Source organism: Eleginops maclovinus, chromosome 3 (genome assembly GCF_036324505.1).
Source record: "Eleginops maclovinus isolate JMC-PN-2008 ecotype Puerto Natales chromosome 3, JC_Emac_rtc_rv5, whole genome shotgun sequence".
NCBI lineage: Eukaryota > Metazoa > Chordata > Actinopteri > Perciformes > Eleginopidae > Eleginops > Eleginops maclovinus.
The window spans coordinates 9,814,460-9,834,839 of NC_086351.1; the positions used below are offsets into that span (position 1 = coordinate 9,814,460).

At 41.7% G+C, this 20,380-nt stretch overlaps 1 protein-coding gene across 1 annotated transcript; it reads right to left on the reverse strand.

Moving 5' to 3' along the window:
* Positions 1-2,906: 2,906 nt before the first annotated feature.
* cacng8b (calcium channel, voltage-dependent, gamma subunit 8b) lies at positions 2,907-19,818 on the reverse strand. The gene is made up of 6 exons (XM_063879236.1): positions 19,514-19,818; positions 11,715-12,007; positions 10,647-10,871; positions 7,285-7,368; positions 5,783-5,923; positions 2,907-5,477 (listed from the first exon to the last, which is right to left on the reverse strand). Exons 2-6 carry the CDS (start codon positions 11,743-11,745, stop codon positions 4,681-4,683), a joined length of 1,278 nt encoding a protein of 425 aa, XP_063735306.1. The 5' UTR covers positions 11,746-12,007; positions 19,514-19,818; the 3' UTR covers positions 2,907-4,680.
* Positions 19,819-20,380: the final 562 nt, after the last annotated feature.

The window sequence follows — 20,380 nt, forward strand, 5'->3', positions numbered from 1 at the left end:
AAGGGATTTGAGATAAAATGATTGTCTCCTTTTCGTATGCTCACATGACACCTTGTATGCTCTCAAAATTGACATTCACCCATTTTCATCCCTTCCCAGTGACTCCTAACCTCTCTGCCAAACACCACCATCCCCCAAACCTGCTCCTCTATAATTAGGCCAGAGCAGCTCATCGCAATGCATTTCACTGCAGAGGTTGGGAAACCTTACCCTTGAATTTCAACTATGTTCCCCAGCCTACCCTCATACCCCTGTGCCTTTCCTCTCTCTATCCACCCCTGACCTTGTTGCGTCACTTTCCCTGCTGTTTCCAGGCAAGCCCACCTGTCAGTACTCTACCCTACCTTCACCAACACGTCTGCCACACACACAAGACCGATCACCAGACCGATCAGATCTGAAATGTCCCAATAACATATCTAACACTTGATCTGCTGGTGAGTGAGTGGCATCCAGGCACTTGCACACACACTCACATATGCATTTAACTCTCAGTGCGGAGAAACTGAATCCACATGACACACTATCCTTGTTGTATATATAGCTGTTAAAAGTGCTACTGAGACTCTGTGACAAGTGGGGCACAACCACTAGCTGCATGTTTGTAAATGGGTCTCTTGATAGAAAGGGGAAAATCCCCATCTGTTATTACTGAAATATTGCCAAAATATGAATGCCCATCTTAAGCTGCATGTGATAAGGAGATGACATGAGTTTGCTTTGGCCACCTCTCATCCTTCCTCACTGAACATGGGCTGCATCACTGTGACTAAAACTAGGCTGTAGGTATGATAATAGCAGGGAAAGGCACTCCAGATAATCCTCAGGGTCTAGGAGCACCTCTAGGAATCTCAGGCCCCTTGTCAAGGATGTGACACTGCTTCCATCTGCTCTAATGCATCTTAAGTACAATTTCTTGTCTCTGAAGGGACTACTGCATCTTGAGCCTCACTGGAAATATTCTCACTTTCCTCCTAACAAGTGATCAACCCTGTGAGGTCAAGCAAACCTGCTACGTGGACCTAAAGGTACCAAAGCCAACGGTTAGTTATAAAATGGTTCAATGAATGACAGAAAGAAAGCCATTTAGTTTTGTGAAGTTTCCTATTAATGTTTAGCAACATTAGACAACCCTGGAGTGCAGAACAACACAAAAAGAAGTGGAATCAATTGCTGTTTTGGCAAAAAAAAATGCAGAAATGGCGGGAATTTGGTTACTTTACCAACAAGCCAATGTTTACTTATTGGTTTCACACAGGAGAGGAACAGCGGTCTCCTCTGTGAAAGTGTTGTGCTTTAATCCGGTCTAGGACTGTCCTCATCCATGGTAAATGCTCTTTATAGGCACCTACATCGCCTGTTATGGATAACTATTATGTGGGATTTATGGAAAATAAGTGAATGGTTTATTTAAGAATTAGTGCAATGTGTTTGTTAAGTATAACTACAAACAGTAAATACAAAAAGCCTGAAGCACACCTTCACAGTACTTTATAATTGTTCATTGAAAAACATGCATGAGGTAACAGATGGGCCTTTCAGTAAGAAAAATATGTGCTTAGGTAGGGTGGTGGTCATAGGAAAATGCTATGAATTAATTTCAGACGCTTTTCTCATTATCATATTTTACATACAGCCCATCTGGCGCTTCCCATTTATTTGCAAATATTATCAGCTCCAGGTCTGACAACAAAGGTCAAAGTCTTTGTAGGATCACAGCATGCCAAAGATTTTTAAGAAGACCTTGAGCTTGAGTAACTAAGAGCTATACTTTGCTCACTTATGACAAAACAGTTGTGGAAAGTGACTGAATGCACTAACTCAAGTACTGAACCTAAGTATTCATCATATTGAATACTTCCTTTTCATATTTTAAGTATAGCATAATTTGTACCCATTATTCTTAACATATACTTAAACATCCTCTCTAGATATATTTTGAGACAACTTAATCTGGATTCAATAAAGATGTATCTGATCTATTATAAAACACAATGTATGAATCACAAACATATTGTATTTCAGTATTTAAGTACCAGACACAAAGTGTTCTACTTCCCTGTAGAGTCGGTTCTCAGAATAGGTGCATGTGAAGGTTTCAAGTGTTTACATCACTCTTGATCAGGTTGCATTTTGGTTCACGATTGGCTGCCAAATACTTAGCAATGGCTTCGTACATGTCTTAATACTCAGCAATTTTGAGTAAAGTAAAGTTTTCGGAGGGAAAAAGTTACAATGCATGACTTTTAATGATACTAAAGTGTTATAAATTGTGCTAGGCTATTTTACCAAAACCTGCTATAAGTGTTGTTGGTTTTTTAACTTGTTAGCAAAGAGATGTTAATCATCCAGTTGTTAGAAAGCAACATTATCATTCATTTGAGATTGTGTTTCAGCCTTCCTGACGATTTGAGTTCAATATTCACTTGATTTTAGCTCTTATTTTGAGGTGAATATCTGTGTATTTAGCTGCTAAATGCTCCACTATGTCCACTAGCACATCGCCAACTGTGTCTGTGTGCTATTTGGTGCAGTAAGTGTGGAGTTTTTGAAGCTTTTATGCTGAAAACAGTTGCTAGTTGGAACCGAAAACCCTGTGGATTTGAGAGAACCAAAACAGTTCAGTTGTTGGCGGGCAAACTCGCTCTAAAGCTTTCTAAATCCGAGGGGAGCTGCAGACTTTAACTCTAAATACATTGTTGACATAAACATTTTGATTACAGCCACTTCAAGTAGTCTGAATACTTATTGAATGTTGACAGATTCTCTTGAGGAAACTCAACACACAGGTATAAGCTCACTGATCATCACAAGAGCACCCATTCTTCTTTCTCAGCAACCAGAAACAAAAGACAGCAGTCTGTGTATATCTGTTATCGTTTTTTTATAAACTTCGTGCAATACAGTGTTTAAGTTTATCACACATTTAGATAAACCATAATCATTTGTCTAGATATATCTATTCTCAACTACATACTATTCATATTGCCCACATAAATGCTATCTGTGTGCAGTTTTTAATCACATTATTCTTTTTTTCAAATGAAATCAAAGAAATGAAAACCAATAGAATCTGGAAGCGTCTCGTTGTTTTGTTTTGCTTCTTCATTATATCATGTAGCGGCGTGTCCATGGTTTCAACCCGGATCTGCAGTCACTCGGGACGTTCAGAGAGAGAGTGTGGGGGGGATGGGGGGTAAAAGGGGGGTGGGTAAAGTGTTTACATTCTCCTCAAAATAAACAGATCATGTCAGAGTTCAGACTTAAGAGCCGGGGGTCACAGGGGAAGCACAGTGAAAAGAATCTTTGGGGAAGTGTGGGGGGTCATCTGGTGAATCTGTTCTTGGTCATGTGATAGAGTTGAGGAACGCTGATCATGTGGCCAAATATTGGCGGGGGGGTTGGGGAGCAAGTATGGCTGCGCAGGGTTAGAGGATGAAACCGTCCAACAAGAGTCCAGGGGGGGCACCGGGAACAAAACAGCCCAAAATGCATACCCAGTTTGAACAGTGGTCCCGAAAAAACGTATCTATAGACTTTACAAATATATGTATGCGTAAATTACAATGTACATGTATCTTTTCAAAAGTTTTTCTCTAGTGTTTTTTTAAACCCTCTCAACCCACATATACATATTGTCTTTTTTTGCCACTGAAAATGATGAGTTGCATGTCTCACTTTGGGACTCTTCATAGAAAAAAATGATTAGGTTTTTTGTTTTTCTGCTCAGGCAGGAACTTTTACCTGAAACTGTACAAATGTATTATTCTATATCTCTTTTTTCTGCTTCCTCCAGTCAGAGGTTTCTGTTAATGCCCAAGAACAAACATCTTCAACACGACTATAGCTACAAGTACTACTGTTAACACTGATTAGAATGGAAATAAGACTAACAGAGGCCCATAGAAAACTCAGACTTATAATAACAATGACGTTGGTCAGTTTTCTCAGTCACTCACATTATTGTTGCATTTCTTTCAGTATCAATATTGGAAGACAATTTACAGTATTCAAATCTGAATTCATGTTATAAATGAAAATTATATAATATGGGGTAAAAAAATTACAGGCCCTCATTCTCCCACATATTGTGCACACTCATGCTTGACACTTTGACACAGTTACACACAGCTCACTGGCAGTCCCAGCGGCTCTGCATGGAAGAAATTCACAGTAAAAGTCGTCAGATCGAAATCAGAGTGAAAGTAACATGAAAATTCAAATTTTCATTCCAAACTATAGTGTTTGCAAATACGGCTAGCCTGTAATAACGCTAAGAATAATCACAACAACAATTTTACATTAATGATGATCTGGTTAATTAGCAGTAATATTGCACAAAAAGTATGTGAAACATTTTCATTATAGCCCAAGGTTAATTGCGTTTGATCATTAACAAAATAAATCATTTCTAGCATGTTAAAATATCAAAATAGTTTTATTGTGAAAGTTCATTGTTGTTGTTATTATCACTCTGTTATTACTCATCTTGTTTTTGTTCTCAGTGAAGTTGAGCAGACTAAGTAACAGTGAACACGGAGGGAGAGATTTCACTATCTGTCTGTCTATATATTTCCTGTTGAGCCACGCAAACACTGCTCCTCTCTACCTAGCCTCTTTCATTACTACCCATTCTCCTTCTCTCCCTTCCTCCTCGCCTCCCCCTCTTAAACCCTTGCTCTACACAGGCGTTGTCTTCCTATTGAGGGTGTTAGAGTTGCTCTCCCTGTCTCCCTTCAGCCTGTCCAGTGTCCCCATGCCTCGCTCCCTGTCGCCTGTGGACGAGCTGAATGGAGGAGGGCCGGAGCCCACCGAGTTGGGCATTGCCGCGTTGGAGTTGGAAGAATTGGAAGGGTTGTGGGACTTAAGAGAAGGAAGTGTACCACTCATCATCACCCCCCCTCCCCCTCCATCCTTTGGGAAGCAGTTGTGGAGCTGGTAGAGCGTGGCCCTGTCCACCGTTCCATACATTGGCGGCAGACCCCCCATTTTGGGGTCGCGGGACAACGTGTAGAGAGAGATGTCACCTCCAGCCAGGGCCGTGTGAGAGCGAGAGTGGGGGTTTGGTAAAGTGGATACTGAGATGGGGCCCTGGGAAAGCAGCGCAGAGGGAGGAAGGCCGAAGTTTTTGCCCCCGCCTCCCCCTACAGGTGAGGGGTCTCGAGAGCGGGAGGGGTCAGTGGAGCGGGAGGAAGAGCGGGAGCGGCGGCGGAAGCGGTAGCTGGGTAGGCGGAGCATGGCGTGCGTGGTACTTTTGAAAATGTCGGTGCGTGAGCGGCATCGCAGCTCCTTGTTCTTCTCGATGTAGATGTTGACAGCCAGCACCCCCACCATCTCGGCCATGATGAAAGACAGGCCTCCAAAGTAGAAGGACCAACCGTAGGAGTACTGCCACTTCTTATCCTCGTCCTTCTTAGGAGAGATGTCCCCGAGTGCAGCTGAGATGTACACTATCACACCAATTATGTTACTCAGCCCTGAGGGAGCACAGAAATACGGTATTTATGAAAGAGCTAAATAAACTCAGACAGACCAACTTACAGTACTAATAAACACATTTGTCTGACGTGATGATTTGTGACATTCCCAATAAAAGACAACTGGCTAGATGAATGTTGAATGTTAAAATCTCCATTAAACTGACAGAATAGTCTAAACACAGCCACATTCCTAAACAAAGAATAAAGACTGTTAGGGCAAGTTATATTCTCCAGACCACCGCTTACACGCACAGCCACACACATATAAGCCCATGTCTCTACACACTGTATTTTTGAGTTACCTGCAGCCACAAAGAGAATTCCCGCCCCCAGAATGATGTTCCTCTTGCTCTTATAGAAACGACTAGCAGCGATGCAAACCCCTCCCATCAGCAGCAGGATGGCACTGAGGATCGGGAATATGTTGGAAGCCCTGACTACCCCTGAACAGAGGAGAGGATAAGGGTAAATAGCAAAAAGTAGAAATGAGAAGTAGTGCAAATATTCTTGAAATGACATGGGACTAAAATCTGGATTTTCTTACAATTTTCTTATTTAATATAATTCCTTAATGCATGCAGTGCTCACTTACAGTACATTTGAGAACACACTTTGACCTATTATTTCGCCCCATAGTTACCAAAGTAAATATAGTAACCCATTTTTCAAAGCAGTCACATATTTTTCACATTGGGCCTCATGCAGTTACATAACATAAAGGTGAGGCTTTATCAGTAGACACAATAAGTTGATACAAACAGAAATCAGTGGAAATTTGTTTTCTTAGATTGCCTCCAACACAAAGCCCGTTCATACACTAATACACTTTTCAAACTGATATATTAGGAGAAACTTAGACTTGTTTAAGCTTGAGTGTGTCTCAGCAACACTATCTTGTAAGACCAGGCCACACCGAGAGTTTAAGGTTTGCTGAACTCGAAATCTTAACACGCTATCAAACAACCTATCTCTTAAGCTCAATATGCTTAGTTGTGTAATATATGACTAAAAGCCAGGACAGGAAGGGTAAACAATGTTCCAAACCATTGGTGCAGCTAGCAATGTGTCATTAGATTTTGTTATAGAGCATTATCATTAAAGTATATACAGTACAGTAACAGAGCTTTATCAGTGACCATCTTTGTCACCAAATCGAAAAAAAAGTGTTAAATAATACCCCATAAATCTGATCAACACAAAGAGATGCAGCATAATAATGACACAAAAAGTAACAATGGTGAAAGCGGTTTCATTAAACAATACACATAATACTTTGTGAGGAAATTAATTACTCAGTTTGAGACATACAATTGAATCAAACCTCTTCCCATGTGGCCTTCAGTGCTTTCAGCAGGTCTGCCAACATGCACAAGCACACACACACACACACACACACACACACACACACACACACACACACACACACACACACACACACACACACACATAAATGCAGACACACACACACACACACACACTAGCACTCATCTCTCATCTCTCATTTAGAACAACTAGGCCATGGGAGAGAAATGCCACCTAAATGCCAGCAAAATGCCTCTGCAACATGATAAACAGAACACAAGCCTTTCTTTATGTATGCACAGGCACACATGTAGCATATCATGGAAAAGATAATATCACTGCAGGGCATTGAGAACGAAGTAGGGCACCCCATCTCCCCTGACTTCCTGTGCACAATGTTGCATGTTTATTTCTTGCAGAGATAATCTTCTGCCTCTTATTTATAAGCAGGCTTCTCTCGTTCATTCATCATCCATGCCATGTAATGTTGATATTGACTTACGTAGGACGTACTCTGCCCCGTCATGGTCAAAGTCTGCATCTTCTGGGAAGTGGTTGATTTGAGAACACACTCCTCTCTTTACTCCTGAGATTTAAGAGGAAAAACAGAGGTGACCAGACACAATAAAACATAAATCATAGCTGTGTAACCTTAGGAAAAGACACAAATATCCTCCTGAGGGACACACTTATTGAGACCTAAACACAGTCAGATCTTTGTGAGAAGAATCTCTCTTTTGAGTCCAAGCATGTTAAACTTCCACTTACTGATAAGAACATCACAAAGGCTCTTCTGAATGCAAGTGCGTAACATCCCACACATATATAGAAAAAACACACACATACACACACACACACATGCATGCACGCACGCACGCACACACACACACACACACACACACACACACACACACAAACACACACACACACACACACACACACACACACATACACACATAAATAAATGCAGACACAGGCAGACAAATAAGTACCCGTCGGGGTCTTGGTATGAAGACAGACAGACGAACGGAGGGGTGCACGCACGATGATGTCAGCACACCACTGTTGCTGATGGATGGATTGTGAGGAAGATGAATGGAGGTGATGGAATGAAGAGACACAGACGGAGGGAGAGACGGACAGATGTGGGGTGAGCTGGTCTCTTTCTCAAAGCTCTTACATTTCCACAGGTTGGTCTGTAAAAAAACGGAGGTACATCAGTTGAGGCACATGGATCAGTGTTATCATCCTCAGACAGGTGCTTTAAGTGCCCTTCTTGCATTTATCTTTTAGACATTAGTGTAAGTTTGGCCGATTTCCTTCAGTTCCTAAACACAAGGAATGATCACTGAATCCCTGAATGACTTACTGCTCCTCGAACGTGCATATCTAACAGCTTCTCATTATCGCACATGCATTTAATGTGGCCCTATTACTTGGTTGTTCTGTGTTATCCTCACAACTTTATAAATCGGGATTTAATAAGCTATTTAAGTGTGTTCAGGTTACACTCTTCCCTGAAAGCATGGGGTTTGAGTCCCATTTCTGACTAAAACAAAACCTTTTGTTCTCTCCTCTGACATAATGTGCAAGCTCACTTACCTGTACCTCAAATTGTGTACTGTATATACATAGCTATATTCAACTACATTTAGGTTCTGCACTTCTTTGATATTTGGTTTATTTATATTGTGTTAGTATTAGTATTATTTACTGGTATTTGTTTTAGTATTTAAATAGTATTTAGCGTCCTGTTAGTAATACATGATGTCAGTGAAGGGGTGCCAGATCTCAGCTGACAGAGTTGTGGGGGTTGGTTATAAATGAATAAAGAAATCTTCTATTGAGATGAGAAATGGTCGACAGGTTATTCAGAGCAGCCCCACCTTCAGTAAACCTGCAGAAGGGCTAGAGAGGAGGACAGGACACATCTCTATCCACAGCATAATGTGCCACCCACCCACGGGCATAAATCTTTTAGAGCTAGCATGTCCTGCATTTCTACTCCAGCTACACCTCGCTGCATCACTGCACGACTACTGAGCATCTCCTTTGGCTGAATACTCCACAGACATCAAGGATACTTGACCTCTAAGCCATGCCAAGGCACTGTCAGCTCTACTGCACCGCGATGGGGCAGAAAAGACTGCAAGAGAGGAAACTACAAGGAGGGAAAAAAGGAGGAGAAACCAGTGTAAGACTAAATATAATGTTTGGGAGAGTGAGACAGAGGGATAACAGGCGGAGAAACTGAAAGAGTAAGGCGACGGAGGGAGTGGGTGGGGGTGCACTGCAGCAGTGCTGCAAGGGCTCGAGCTTATCTCTAATTGGCTGCTTTGCTATCAGGAAGCTTAGAGATGAAGACAAATTAGCTTTGTACAATGACCAAGCCCAGGATGGGCAGCGGATGCTTTATAAGGAGAGCCAAGAGGTTTTCCTGGAGACAGAAGTCTGTATGTTAGCAAAGACACAGATCACTAAATCACAACACCCCTTTGGCTGTAGCTGCTTCACTGTTAGCTCCATCACAGCCTTTACTGTTGAGTGTCAGCCAGGCAGTGTAATGTATAATAAATTAGTAGCTTGTTTTGCAGTGACAAGCTGAGGATTGAGAGATGGCCAAGGCCAGTTCCTGTAGCTTCCGCCACGGAGTGAGAAGTTGACGGGTGTCGGGGTGAACGCGGTCCTTTTGTTTCAGCACTTACATTAAATTACTGTACTGCCGCCTGAATCAAACACAATGATTAATGGATTATTTTGAGTGAGGGTTACGCTTCAGTATCATGTAATTATACTGCAATTAGGCTAAATTGTTTTCTTGTCATTATGGTATGGTCTAACAAATACAAATAGATTGTGAATATGTTGCTGCTTATAATGATTACTGATACCACAGCAATGCAGCAGCTTTCAAAATAAATTGTCCGAAGGTCAAGTTAAAGACGAACACTGCTAAACACACTTCACTGATCCGGCTTTGCAACACATGAAAAGAGAGAGAGAAAAAAATGACAACACATGGTGACTGATGGAAAATATGTTAACAATTAAAAGCTTTGACACCGCCAAGATATTTTCACTCCACAGTGTCCATTGCCTCCCACTCAATTTTGACGAGAGAGAAAGACAAGAGCTTGTGAATATATCCAAGTCGGAATACAGGAATCTCTACTTTGTTGTGTGACAATCATTTATTCTGCAAGTAAAATGAGCATTTGAGAAATATGCTAATTCACTTCAATGTCCAGAGTTAGAAGAGAACATTGATACCACTCTCTATAGGCCTAGAGTAAAGGTTAAGCTTCATTTAGCAGCTGGTTAGCTTAGCTTACCACCTGCAAACAGGGTGATGCTAAAGTAGACTTTTTGCGAATTGTCTATTTTACAATTCAATCTTTTTATGCATCTAACAAACAACAAATAAGATATAACATATAGAGCTTTACAGGTGCTGCTGGATGGATTTAGTTTTACTGTGGAACAGGAAGGTGGTTTCCTCCTGTTTTAAATCCACACTGCTATGGTCAGCTAAAGGGCTGATGGCTTCACTCATATTTATGTCACCAATCTTATAACTTACTCGGCAACAAAAGCAAAACTTGTGTTTGTAGTTATTTTATCTTCAAAGGACTCTGTTTTATTTTCCTTGATCACCTGTGTGTCCCTACTGTGTAGTCCAAATACACTTACCTTATATAGTACAAAGTAACCAGAGCTGTGCAGCCATATCCTGTATCAGCTCTCTCTGCAGCCTCCTCACTGAACTCATCAGCCTCAAACAAAGCAAACTTATTCCAGCATGCATCCCCTTCAGCCCAACTCACACCCATAGACCTAAAATGTCTCCAACAACTTCTTCTTTACCTTCCAGGCAGCATATCCTCCACAGTCCAGAGTGGGTGAGCGCCCCGGGATCCTTCTTGTCCTTGTTATGGGGATCATCCTGGGTAACATTGGCTGTGCTGTTGCAGATGAGGGCACGGGAGTACAGCCAGTAGTCCGTCCCTATTGCCACCGTCATCAGGCCAAAGGCAGCAAATGCCCCCACGGTGGTGAGGAGGATCTGGATCCCCTTCTCACACACCATGCCTTCAAAGAGAAAACAAAGGAGGAGTAGTGGAGGAAAGGGAAATAATTGAAAAGTTAGAGAACAAGAAATAATGGAGTTAGAAAGCAGGGGTGAGTTTACAACCTTACACAAAGTGAAGTTTATTAAAAAGACAGCAAATGTTCAGGTGAGATGACGAAGGGCAAGAGAAGGTGAAGGTGGGAAGCAAAGAGGGAAGCGATGAGAAAGGGCCAGAGCGAGGGGGGGGGGGCGGATGTGGGAGGTGCATAAGTGGCTTTATGATGTGTCCTTGGAGGAGACTTGGTTGACTCTGCTGACTCCGCTTAACAAGACAGAAATTGATGTGAAACACAACAGATCACACCCTCCCAATCTCAGAGTACTCCATATTCATGACCCTGACACCATTTCCCCCATCAGAATCAGCAGGGCTGGAGATGAATACACAAACACAAGCACAAGCACAAGTACAAGCACACACACACACACACACACACACACACACACACACACACACACACACACACACACACACACACACACACACACACACACACACACACACACACACACACACACACACACACACACACACACACTAACATGGTATCACCTTGGATCTGATTATTAAGAAGGAAATGTGGGTGCCCCTTTTACATACATGCTCTCACACAAATTGAATCATGCAGCTCGTATCATTGACCCATGCGTGTCTTAGATGGAATAAAGTTGCCTCAGTGGCCTTTTATCGCTGCTGAGGTACTCTCTTGTATGTTAAGCATCAAAAGTTTCCCTTTCAAAAGGTAATACTGATTCTGTCATTACAAAAGACTAAAGCCAACTTTCAACCGGTCAGAACTTACCTGACGCCGAGTTTCTATCCTTCGACTCCATCTTGAAATCTTTCTTTTCCTCGTCAGTGAAGAACGTGCTGTCCCCTCAATCCGGACAGCATCCATCTACTGTTTTCACCCGCTCCCCTCTCTCCTTCTTGCACTCGTTCTCTCTCTTTTGCCTCTTACTCTTGCTCTCTCTCTCTCTTTCTTTCTTTCTCACTGGGAAGCTGTTGCTGGTGGAGGTTGTGGCTTGGACGGTTGTCCCGTTCTCCGTCCGTTAGCAAAAAACTTGCATCATGGTCACTTTTCTGCTGCTGCACCTAAAATAAAGCAACACAGGTGGATTTAACATTTCATTCGCTCATTTAGAGCAAAGAACAAACTCATGAGTGTGATAGCAAATAAGACATTTTTGAGTTTTAACTTAAAAAATCCAGCCATTTCAAGACCTCAAGACATTCTTTTGGAAAAAAAATTGTCCCCCACCATTTTCTGACATTTAAAACCAAATGATGGTCCGATAAATCAAGAAAATAATCAAACATAATTTGATGGTCAAAAAATATCTGCAATACTCATGACATTCCCATCTGCAAAACGTTAGCATGCGATCACACTAAACTAAAATGCTGAACATCATACCTCCTCAAAATGTAATATCTTTTATTTTATTCTTTGAATCCTTAATCAGACTATTGGCATTATGATTGTGAGCGTGTTGGCAAACACATTTTAGCATTTACTTCAAATCACCACTGTACCTAACAACAGCTAGCAGGGCTGAAGATTCATGCTGCAGATTCATTTTTGCTGTCAAATCAGCCAATCAGCTCCACGTTTTACACGACAGATGCTTTATTTAAACGTTATAGAACCATATTGGGATGACGCTCGTACAGATTAGAGTAATTATAGGTGACAGTATTACAGGCTAAAGACTGAATGACTCTAGAGCGAGTTGCACTGCATCTAGCCTGAATAAGAGGAGCAAGAGGGGGAGGCAGAGAGGACCAACCCGACATTGTTACCATAGCAACATTGAATTCCAAAGTCTGGATCAGCATAGAGCGAAGGGGGGAAAGGGAGAGGGGCAGGCGAGAGATAGAGGGAGAAAGAGGCAGAGAGAGCAAAAGCAGAGAGAGGGCAGAGAACAGAGGGGAAATAAAGAGGCAGAAATGAGAAGGGAATATTTCAAATCAGTTGCATGAGTGTTGACTGTGAAACCCAGACAGACCAGTGTGCTAATGCTCTATCAATAGATATGTGTGTGACTACGGTGACACAGATGCTCCCAAACACACACACAAAAGCACGTGTACTCACAAACACACATGAATAAATACAACACGCCATCGTGAGGATGAGGAGTAACCGCTCCGTCTGCGTCTTTTATGGATGCAATATGGAAGAAATATAGGGATATGATAAAGCAGCATGGATTATTCAACAAACATTATTTAGCAGACATAATGCAGTGCAGTCAAGTCTGTTAATATTTGATGATGCAATATGGCACCGTGATCAAAATAGGTTACATCCTGTTTGCATTGTGAGACCCAAACAGAGCTGCCTCAGAGACAGAAGGAGGGATGGAGGGAGAGACGGTGTGTTGAGTGTGCACATTTCCTCTCCAGCGCAACAGAGGATGGTCGAGTCCAATCTTATTGAAGCCTAGTAATGTTCCCCTCAGCCCCCCTCAGTTAGACAGTTAGCCTCGTATCTCTGCGTTCAGGCTCCTTATTATGTAAAATTGCAAATGACACCACCACAGTGTGCCTTATTTATACATTGTGGGTTCATATGTGCAGGCAAACAAGTGAATGTGATTGTGCATGAGGGTATTAGTGTGTCCGTTTGTATGTGTGTGCATGCATGCTTGCGTGAGCGTTTGTGTGTGTCCACGTGTTGTATGACCTTCCAACCCTATCAGCATACTTCCTCTCCCTGAGGAAAATACATGACCAGAAGGGATTACACTATCTTCAGGCCTAAAATTGCAGTATCTAGTTTGGTGTGTGTATGTGTGTGTGTGGTCTTTGACTCCAGTATTTAATGAATGACCTCAACAATAACCTACTAAGTTATTCCCCATAGCGAATACTCCCCTGTGTAGGAGATCATAATTGTCATTTAATTATCTGTAATTTCTATTTTTCACCAATAATTAAGAAAGAGGGGAACGAGGGGAATAAGAGCAAGCGAGCGTGAAAGAACAAGAGGGCAAGAATAAAGAAATAGTTTAACTAAAAGGGTGAGAGCGTACAAAAATGATTTGGGTTGGGGAAAAGGATGGGGAGTATGTAGGCAGGGTACTGTGGCGAAGGGAGGGTCTTTTTCATGTCCATACTTTATTTCAGCCTTACTTTACAATATATTCAATATGATAACATCATAGAAACCTTATGGACCATGTATAGAGGATAACGGTTTCAGGTTTATAATAATGTGAACAACAATAAAAGGTGCTTAAATATATATTTATGTTTAAATTGATGTCCAATCTTTTCTTGGGGTTAGCGGCTGGAGGTGCAACTCCAGCACGAGTCTTAGGAAAAAAACCTAAGGTTAAGCCACCTTACCAACTTAATAACTTTTGAACAATACCTAAAAAACTATAAAGACATAATATTCCTTTTCCATAATTCTGAGATTTCCAGTGCTAGTTTTCTCTTGTGATGCTTTTATAGTATGTTTGCAACACCCATACTTAGGGCCGGCCAGAGGCCAATGAGCTGCAGTGAGATGTACTGCAGCAACAAAGGCCAAGGGCTTAACTCTGGGAGCTAGCTGCTACAGGGTAATTTATGGGACCAGCCCCTCACTTGTCAGAAAACTTCACATCTACTCATCATATCTACCTGTGTGATTCCCAGCATCATATAATACCTTGTATAAAATATAAGCATACCCCTATGAGTTGTGGCTCCAATAATGCAGCCATAAATCACACAGGAGATTTGAATATTGTAGCAGCTGCTCCATTAGCTATTCATTGCATAAATCAACTACCAAACTGCTTGTTGAATAAATGATGACATCTGTAATAAGTTTTTTCCACACATGTGAAAGAAAACGGTTCTATGTGCGAATGTGAGAGTGTTTTCAGAGAAGAAACACAACACCGGCTCAACAGCACAGTTACACTACATTGACTGTTGCATGTCCTGGAGAGGAATTATAACTCATATCGGGCATGTAGTGAGTAAAAATGACATAATCTCTTACTGATTGCTTGACCAAGAGAAAAATAAACTAAATGTACTTGGCCTACTTATGATGACAGCTCTAAAAATACAAGCAGCATATTCTATTCCTTGTGCTTGATGCAAACATGTCTACATACTCAGAGCAGTGGTTCTTGGTTGCTGAGATGATCTCTCTCCTTAATCATGAAAAAGTTACACACCTGAGCTAATTTCTGAGATTCCACAGCTGGCTAACACACACACACACACACACACACACACACACACACACACACACACACACACACACACACACACACACACACACACACACACACACACACATTTACATTTTCACACACTCACATGCATGACAGACACACACGCAGGTGCACAGAAAAAAATCAACACGCAAACAAAAACACTAAGCATGCAAGCACATATGCAGCTTCAAACCCCCACAACTGTCAAAGTGATGACAATAAAATCATAAAATAGGTCATCTTTAAAAGGCACTTCAAAGCGTAGCAGCATTGCCATTAAGCCCATGTGAAGAGTCCACCAACATCCTCTGACTGCATGTGACCAAGACTCTGCCTGTCTGAGCAGAACAGCCTGAGGAGACAGTGACAGTAACACCTTGGTCTAAGAGGCTCCCAAAATAAAGTGTCTCTGGATGACCTGACGCTCATGAACCCATGAACATATGCTTAAAAACATGTGCACGTTAACCAACCATGCGCATGGATAAAGATGAAACTATTCACTGAGTGAAGGGACAGCAGATCTTAAGATGGCCCTTGAAATTCCTTTTATTGTTTTAAAGGAAATGTACTATTAATTTATTATCAAGTCAGACAAGTGCATCAGAAACGAAGGTAGGAAAAAAAGGATGAATAACCGCAGATACCAAAGCCACTCCGAAAATGACAGTACCCCTTTATTTTGATTATTACATTAAAGATCTGAAATATTTTCCAAAATTCTGAATAATACCAATCACAGTTTCACCAAGTCCAATGTGATGTCCTCAAATGGCTTGTTTTGTATGACATAGTCTATTCACAATGATAAAAACAGCAAATTATCATAATTGAGACGTCAAAGGTCCCCTATTATGTAAAATGCACTTTTTGCTGTCTTTTACACATATGTGTCCCCGGTGTTTAAGGAGACTCACAAAGTGTCAGCAAATACAACCCTCTCTCTTTTCCTCATACCCACATCCCTAAAAACGGGGGTACAAACGAGCTGTTCCAGATTTGCTGCCGATATGACGTCATATCGGAAATACAGGCTGGCTTTACATTTGAAATTTAAAGCGACAGTCACAGAATCAGCACTTTTGAGCACGGGGCTGAAACAGAGGAATAGCGGACATGCTAAAATCAATGATCTGTTTGGTATTATGAGCAAAACACATCAGAGACATGTGTTTTACTATATATTTGCAGAAAATAATAGGAGACCTTTAAGTCCTTTTGCTTAACACATTTAATAATGTGAGTAAATGAATGCTGCTGTGAAACAAAAACCAGATAATATTGTTGACATTTTTAAGGATATACGCAGCCTCGCTTTTTTTGCTGAGAAATGATGACAAGATCAATAACGCTCTCCTCTATGAGAGTGGTATTGATATTTTCATCCATCTCTCAGCAAGAAAGCTAGGTAACTATAGCCAGTTTCACAAAACAAAACTTTCAGTTCAACTCAAAATCCACTCACGAGCTTCTTTAATGGCTTTCAACCATATTTCATGGTCTTTATTAGTGAATAGAGTTAAAGAGAACCAAGCAAAGCCCTTCTGCTCAGGAAAATGTGTTGATAGCTTCAGACATAGCTAGTATGTGGACCAATAGTTTCATGTATTTACTTGTATATCATTATTTTGTGTTAGCTAAATATAACTGATGCAGCTGTCTGATTTACTTCTCTTTTTAATACTGTATAGTACACAGTGTTGTAATGATTGAAAAGGCATTGGTCACAGTTCACATGTTGTGTATCTCCAGTCCACTGAGCATGCTTGCTTGTCAGACGTGTGAACACTGTGTCTGTATGTTTGCACTGCATGCCTCTGCACAGACAGGTTGCCTACAATATATCACTGACACTATACAGTTCAATCACAGGCTCTTACAAACCCTGCTCTCAGAGGCTGTGCTTACTTGAGCAAAGCACTTAAAAACACCAAAGCTGGAGGTTAATTGATGCATGGGTCACAGGCATTCAGACAGGAGTCAAGATAAAAGCCTCTGCTCACTAGAATAATAAGCCATTGTTATACTGATGAGGCAAATACTGTAAGCCTGTGTGTAATTTGCATGATTATAATCATAGGTTAAAATGAACTTAGTCAATATGTCATTTTTTAGTTTTGATAATTTGGCCTATTATTGGACCCTGACATAATGTTTACATTGAGGTATCTGAGTCTGGTCTTCTATACAATGCAGGTTTTCCTTCTGTGCTCCCTGAAGAGAGGGATGAACATTGTGAATCCTTGCTGTACACCATCAAGAATATTCCTGCAAAGGCATTGATCCTCTGAACAATATAGCAACATGACAGATGTGATGATCATTGCAGAATTGCTTCTCCTCAGAGAGAGCAACAGAGAGTAAGAAGGAGATGAACGAGCAACAGCCAACCAGCTATGAAAGAAGAGAAACACAGGGAGGCAGAACAAGTGGAAACATTCAGAAGTTACAGACATTCTTTCAGATGTTTCTGGACCGCTCATGTATTAGATGATTATGATTTGGCCGGCGCTAAAAAACAACTAGAGCCTGTGTGGGCTAGGCACCGATATTGACTGCAATGAGTCACCTTACAGCGTAAACAGCAGATCTTAGAGGCGGCTAAGGGTTTTTTGAAAGTTATCCAAAATCCACATAGACATTCATCAAGGCTACAAACACGTAACACACATAGTAGAGACAGTGTTTCCCACGTGGGAAGTGGAGGCGCTGAGGGGGCGTGACAACATACGGTGGGACCAACCATACCTCAATGAAATGTCCTGATCACTGATGGACAGGCGGACAGTCAATGGAAATGCAGAAAAACATACACTTTCCGATCACCCAATTGGAACATATTTGATAGTATGTACAAAAGCTATAGTCGAACATGACCTTAAAGGTTAAACTTATACTTCTATTAGAGTCAGAATCCAGCATTGATCATGCAACTGAAGTTTAAATTATTTAAAACAACTTTTACCCTGATCTTGTACAGAATAGTGATTTTTCATCACCAATTATCTATTTTACAAAGCAAAATAAACAAAAATAGACTACTAATAGCTATCAATGAAATCCATATATTGACACCAGCATTATACGGGTAAGATCTTTGATACAAATGGCAAAGAGTTCACCTTTATCCCTGTGAAACGGCCCACATCAACAGAGAGTTTGACCGGCATTACAACCATAAAGGAGCAGGTGCTGCTGATGGACACTTGTGCTGCTCTAAAAGGGAAAGGCCAGTCTCTTTTCTGAAGAGATGCAGTGCCTAAATCAAAAGCTCAGCTCACAGGGGGAAATCTTGTGCTATAACTGCAGGTAAACACATTTTAGTTTAACATCAGATAAAGATACATATTGAGAGTTGTACTATGGGCTGCAGCCCCAGCAAATACAGGTATAACTCACTACCTTGTTTTTTGACAGTGCACGCCACCGTGACTCCTGAATGCTGCAGTGCACACTCTTATAGCATCTCCAACTCAAACACATTTCATTCCAACATTAGCCCAGATGCGATCAGAGCTCTGATGAAAAAATGAATCATTGATAAGGTGCCAGATGTTTGGTGCCCTTTACCTCTGGATCTGTCAGAACACCGAGCACAGGTTGGCCTGTGAGAGGAGACAGTGGGCTGAAAGGAACATGATCTCATAACGCATCAGATAACATGATGTGGCCCAGGTCCAACACGAAGCTAAGATGCTGGCCCTGCACGGGAGGAGTCCAGCAGCAGGAGCAGAAGCTGCTGAGACCCTTGATTAGACTATTACAAGCTTGGAGCTCAGAGCGTGCAAAGCTCAAGTATAGTGATGCGGACTGCGGTGCATTCATTAATAGAGGAGGCTACACACACATCACCCTGCCTGCATAGGCTACACGGTGGAAAATGGACGCCTAGCATCAAGCGGCCGGTAAAGACAAAACTCAGTGGACTGGGACACAAATCACACATTATGATACTCATCCACATCCACACAAATCACTCCTCATTGTTCGACCATTTCAGCACATACAACAGATATTTTAGTCCTCACACCTGCGGTGCGGATGCAGGGAAAGCTTCAAACGAGCTATTATAAGGGTTTCATTTGCATAATAGACGTTGCTGTCGCTAATTATAGGCCCGCTGAAATAGGTGGGAAAATTATCATTCAGCATTTAATCAGTGAAGTGTCAGAAGTCTGAGAATTATTATCATTATTTTTTTTCCTGTGAATACGTTTGTCTACACTGGCAGTAGTGGGCTAAGTTGCAGGCAACGTGAAACAAATCAATGTGGAGTGTAAATTACACTGAATGAACTGTGATCCATTAAGCTGCAAAGTAAAAACAACAGTGAAACAGTGTAATTATAATCATTAAAAGAAGCTTGGAGAGGTCTTACCTGCAGGCTTCTTATTTCAGAGATTCGCAGCGCGTCGCACTCCCAGAGAGAACGAGATGGAGGGAAACAAGAAGATAGGGGGTGGACGGTGGATGGGCTGAATATCGGGTATATCGAGGCAAAAAAATAAATAAATAGCAAAGGGGGGATGATTAGAGTTGATGAATATAAGAAGCACGCGAGGGACTGGATTCTCAATTCCGGATTAAATCTTTAAATCAGCCGGTGATGGAAAAGGGTTGAACATGCATTAAAAAAAGGCTAATACAAAACACGTCACTGAACACGGATTTGTCTACAGTGGATGTGGCCGCTGCTTGTGTGTACTGGGGGAGAATGCGTCTCCCCCCTCCCCTCCGGTTGGACGCTCGCTCCTGCCTGTCTGCTCCTCAATGTATTTCTCCCACTCTGAGCGCGACGCAAGCAACTTGTCGCATCCCTCCAAAACTCCTCAATGATGGAAATGATGCCGGGTAATGTCAGAATCGACACGAGATGAAATCTACTACAGTATGTTCCGCTACAACATCAAGGCAAAGGTTCACCCCCCTCATCTCCCCTCCCTCTCTCTCTTCTCTCTCATATTGAGGGAATTGGTCTGGATGTGCTTATTGGAGCGTGTGCCGCGCGCGCAGGCCTGTTTGTAAGTAGCCTATTAGCCATGACCAGGTTATTATGCGTTATAGATGTGACATATATATATTTGTATTTATTTTTTGTTAGAGCGACCCGATGGAGAGCCAGTGGAACACTTTTTTTTCTCTGTGGTAATGATGATGATGATGATGATGATGGTGGTGATGATGATGATGATGGGGGTCGCGCTGGTAGTTCTGGGAAATGCAGCACGAGCGAAGCCCTGCAGAG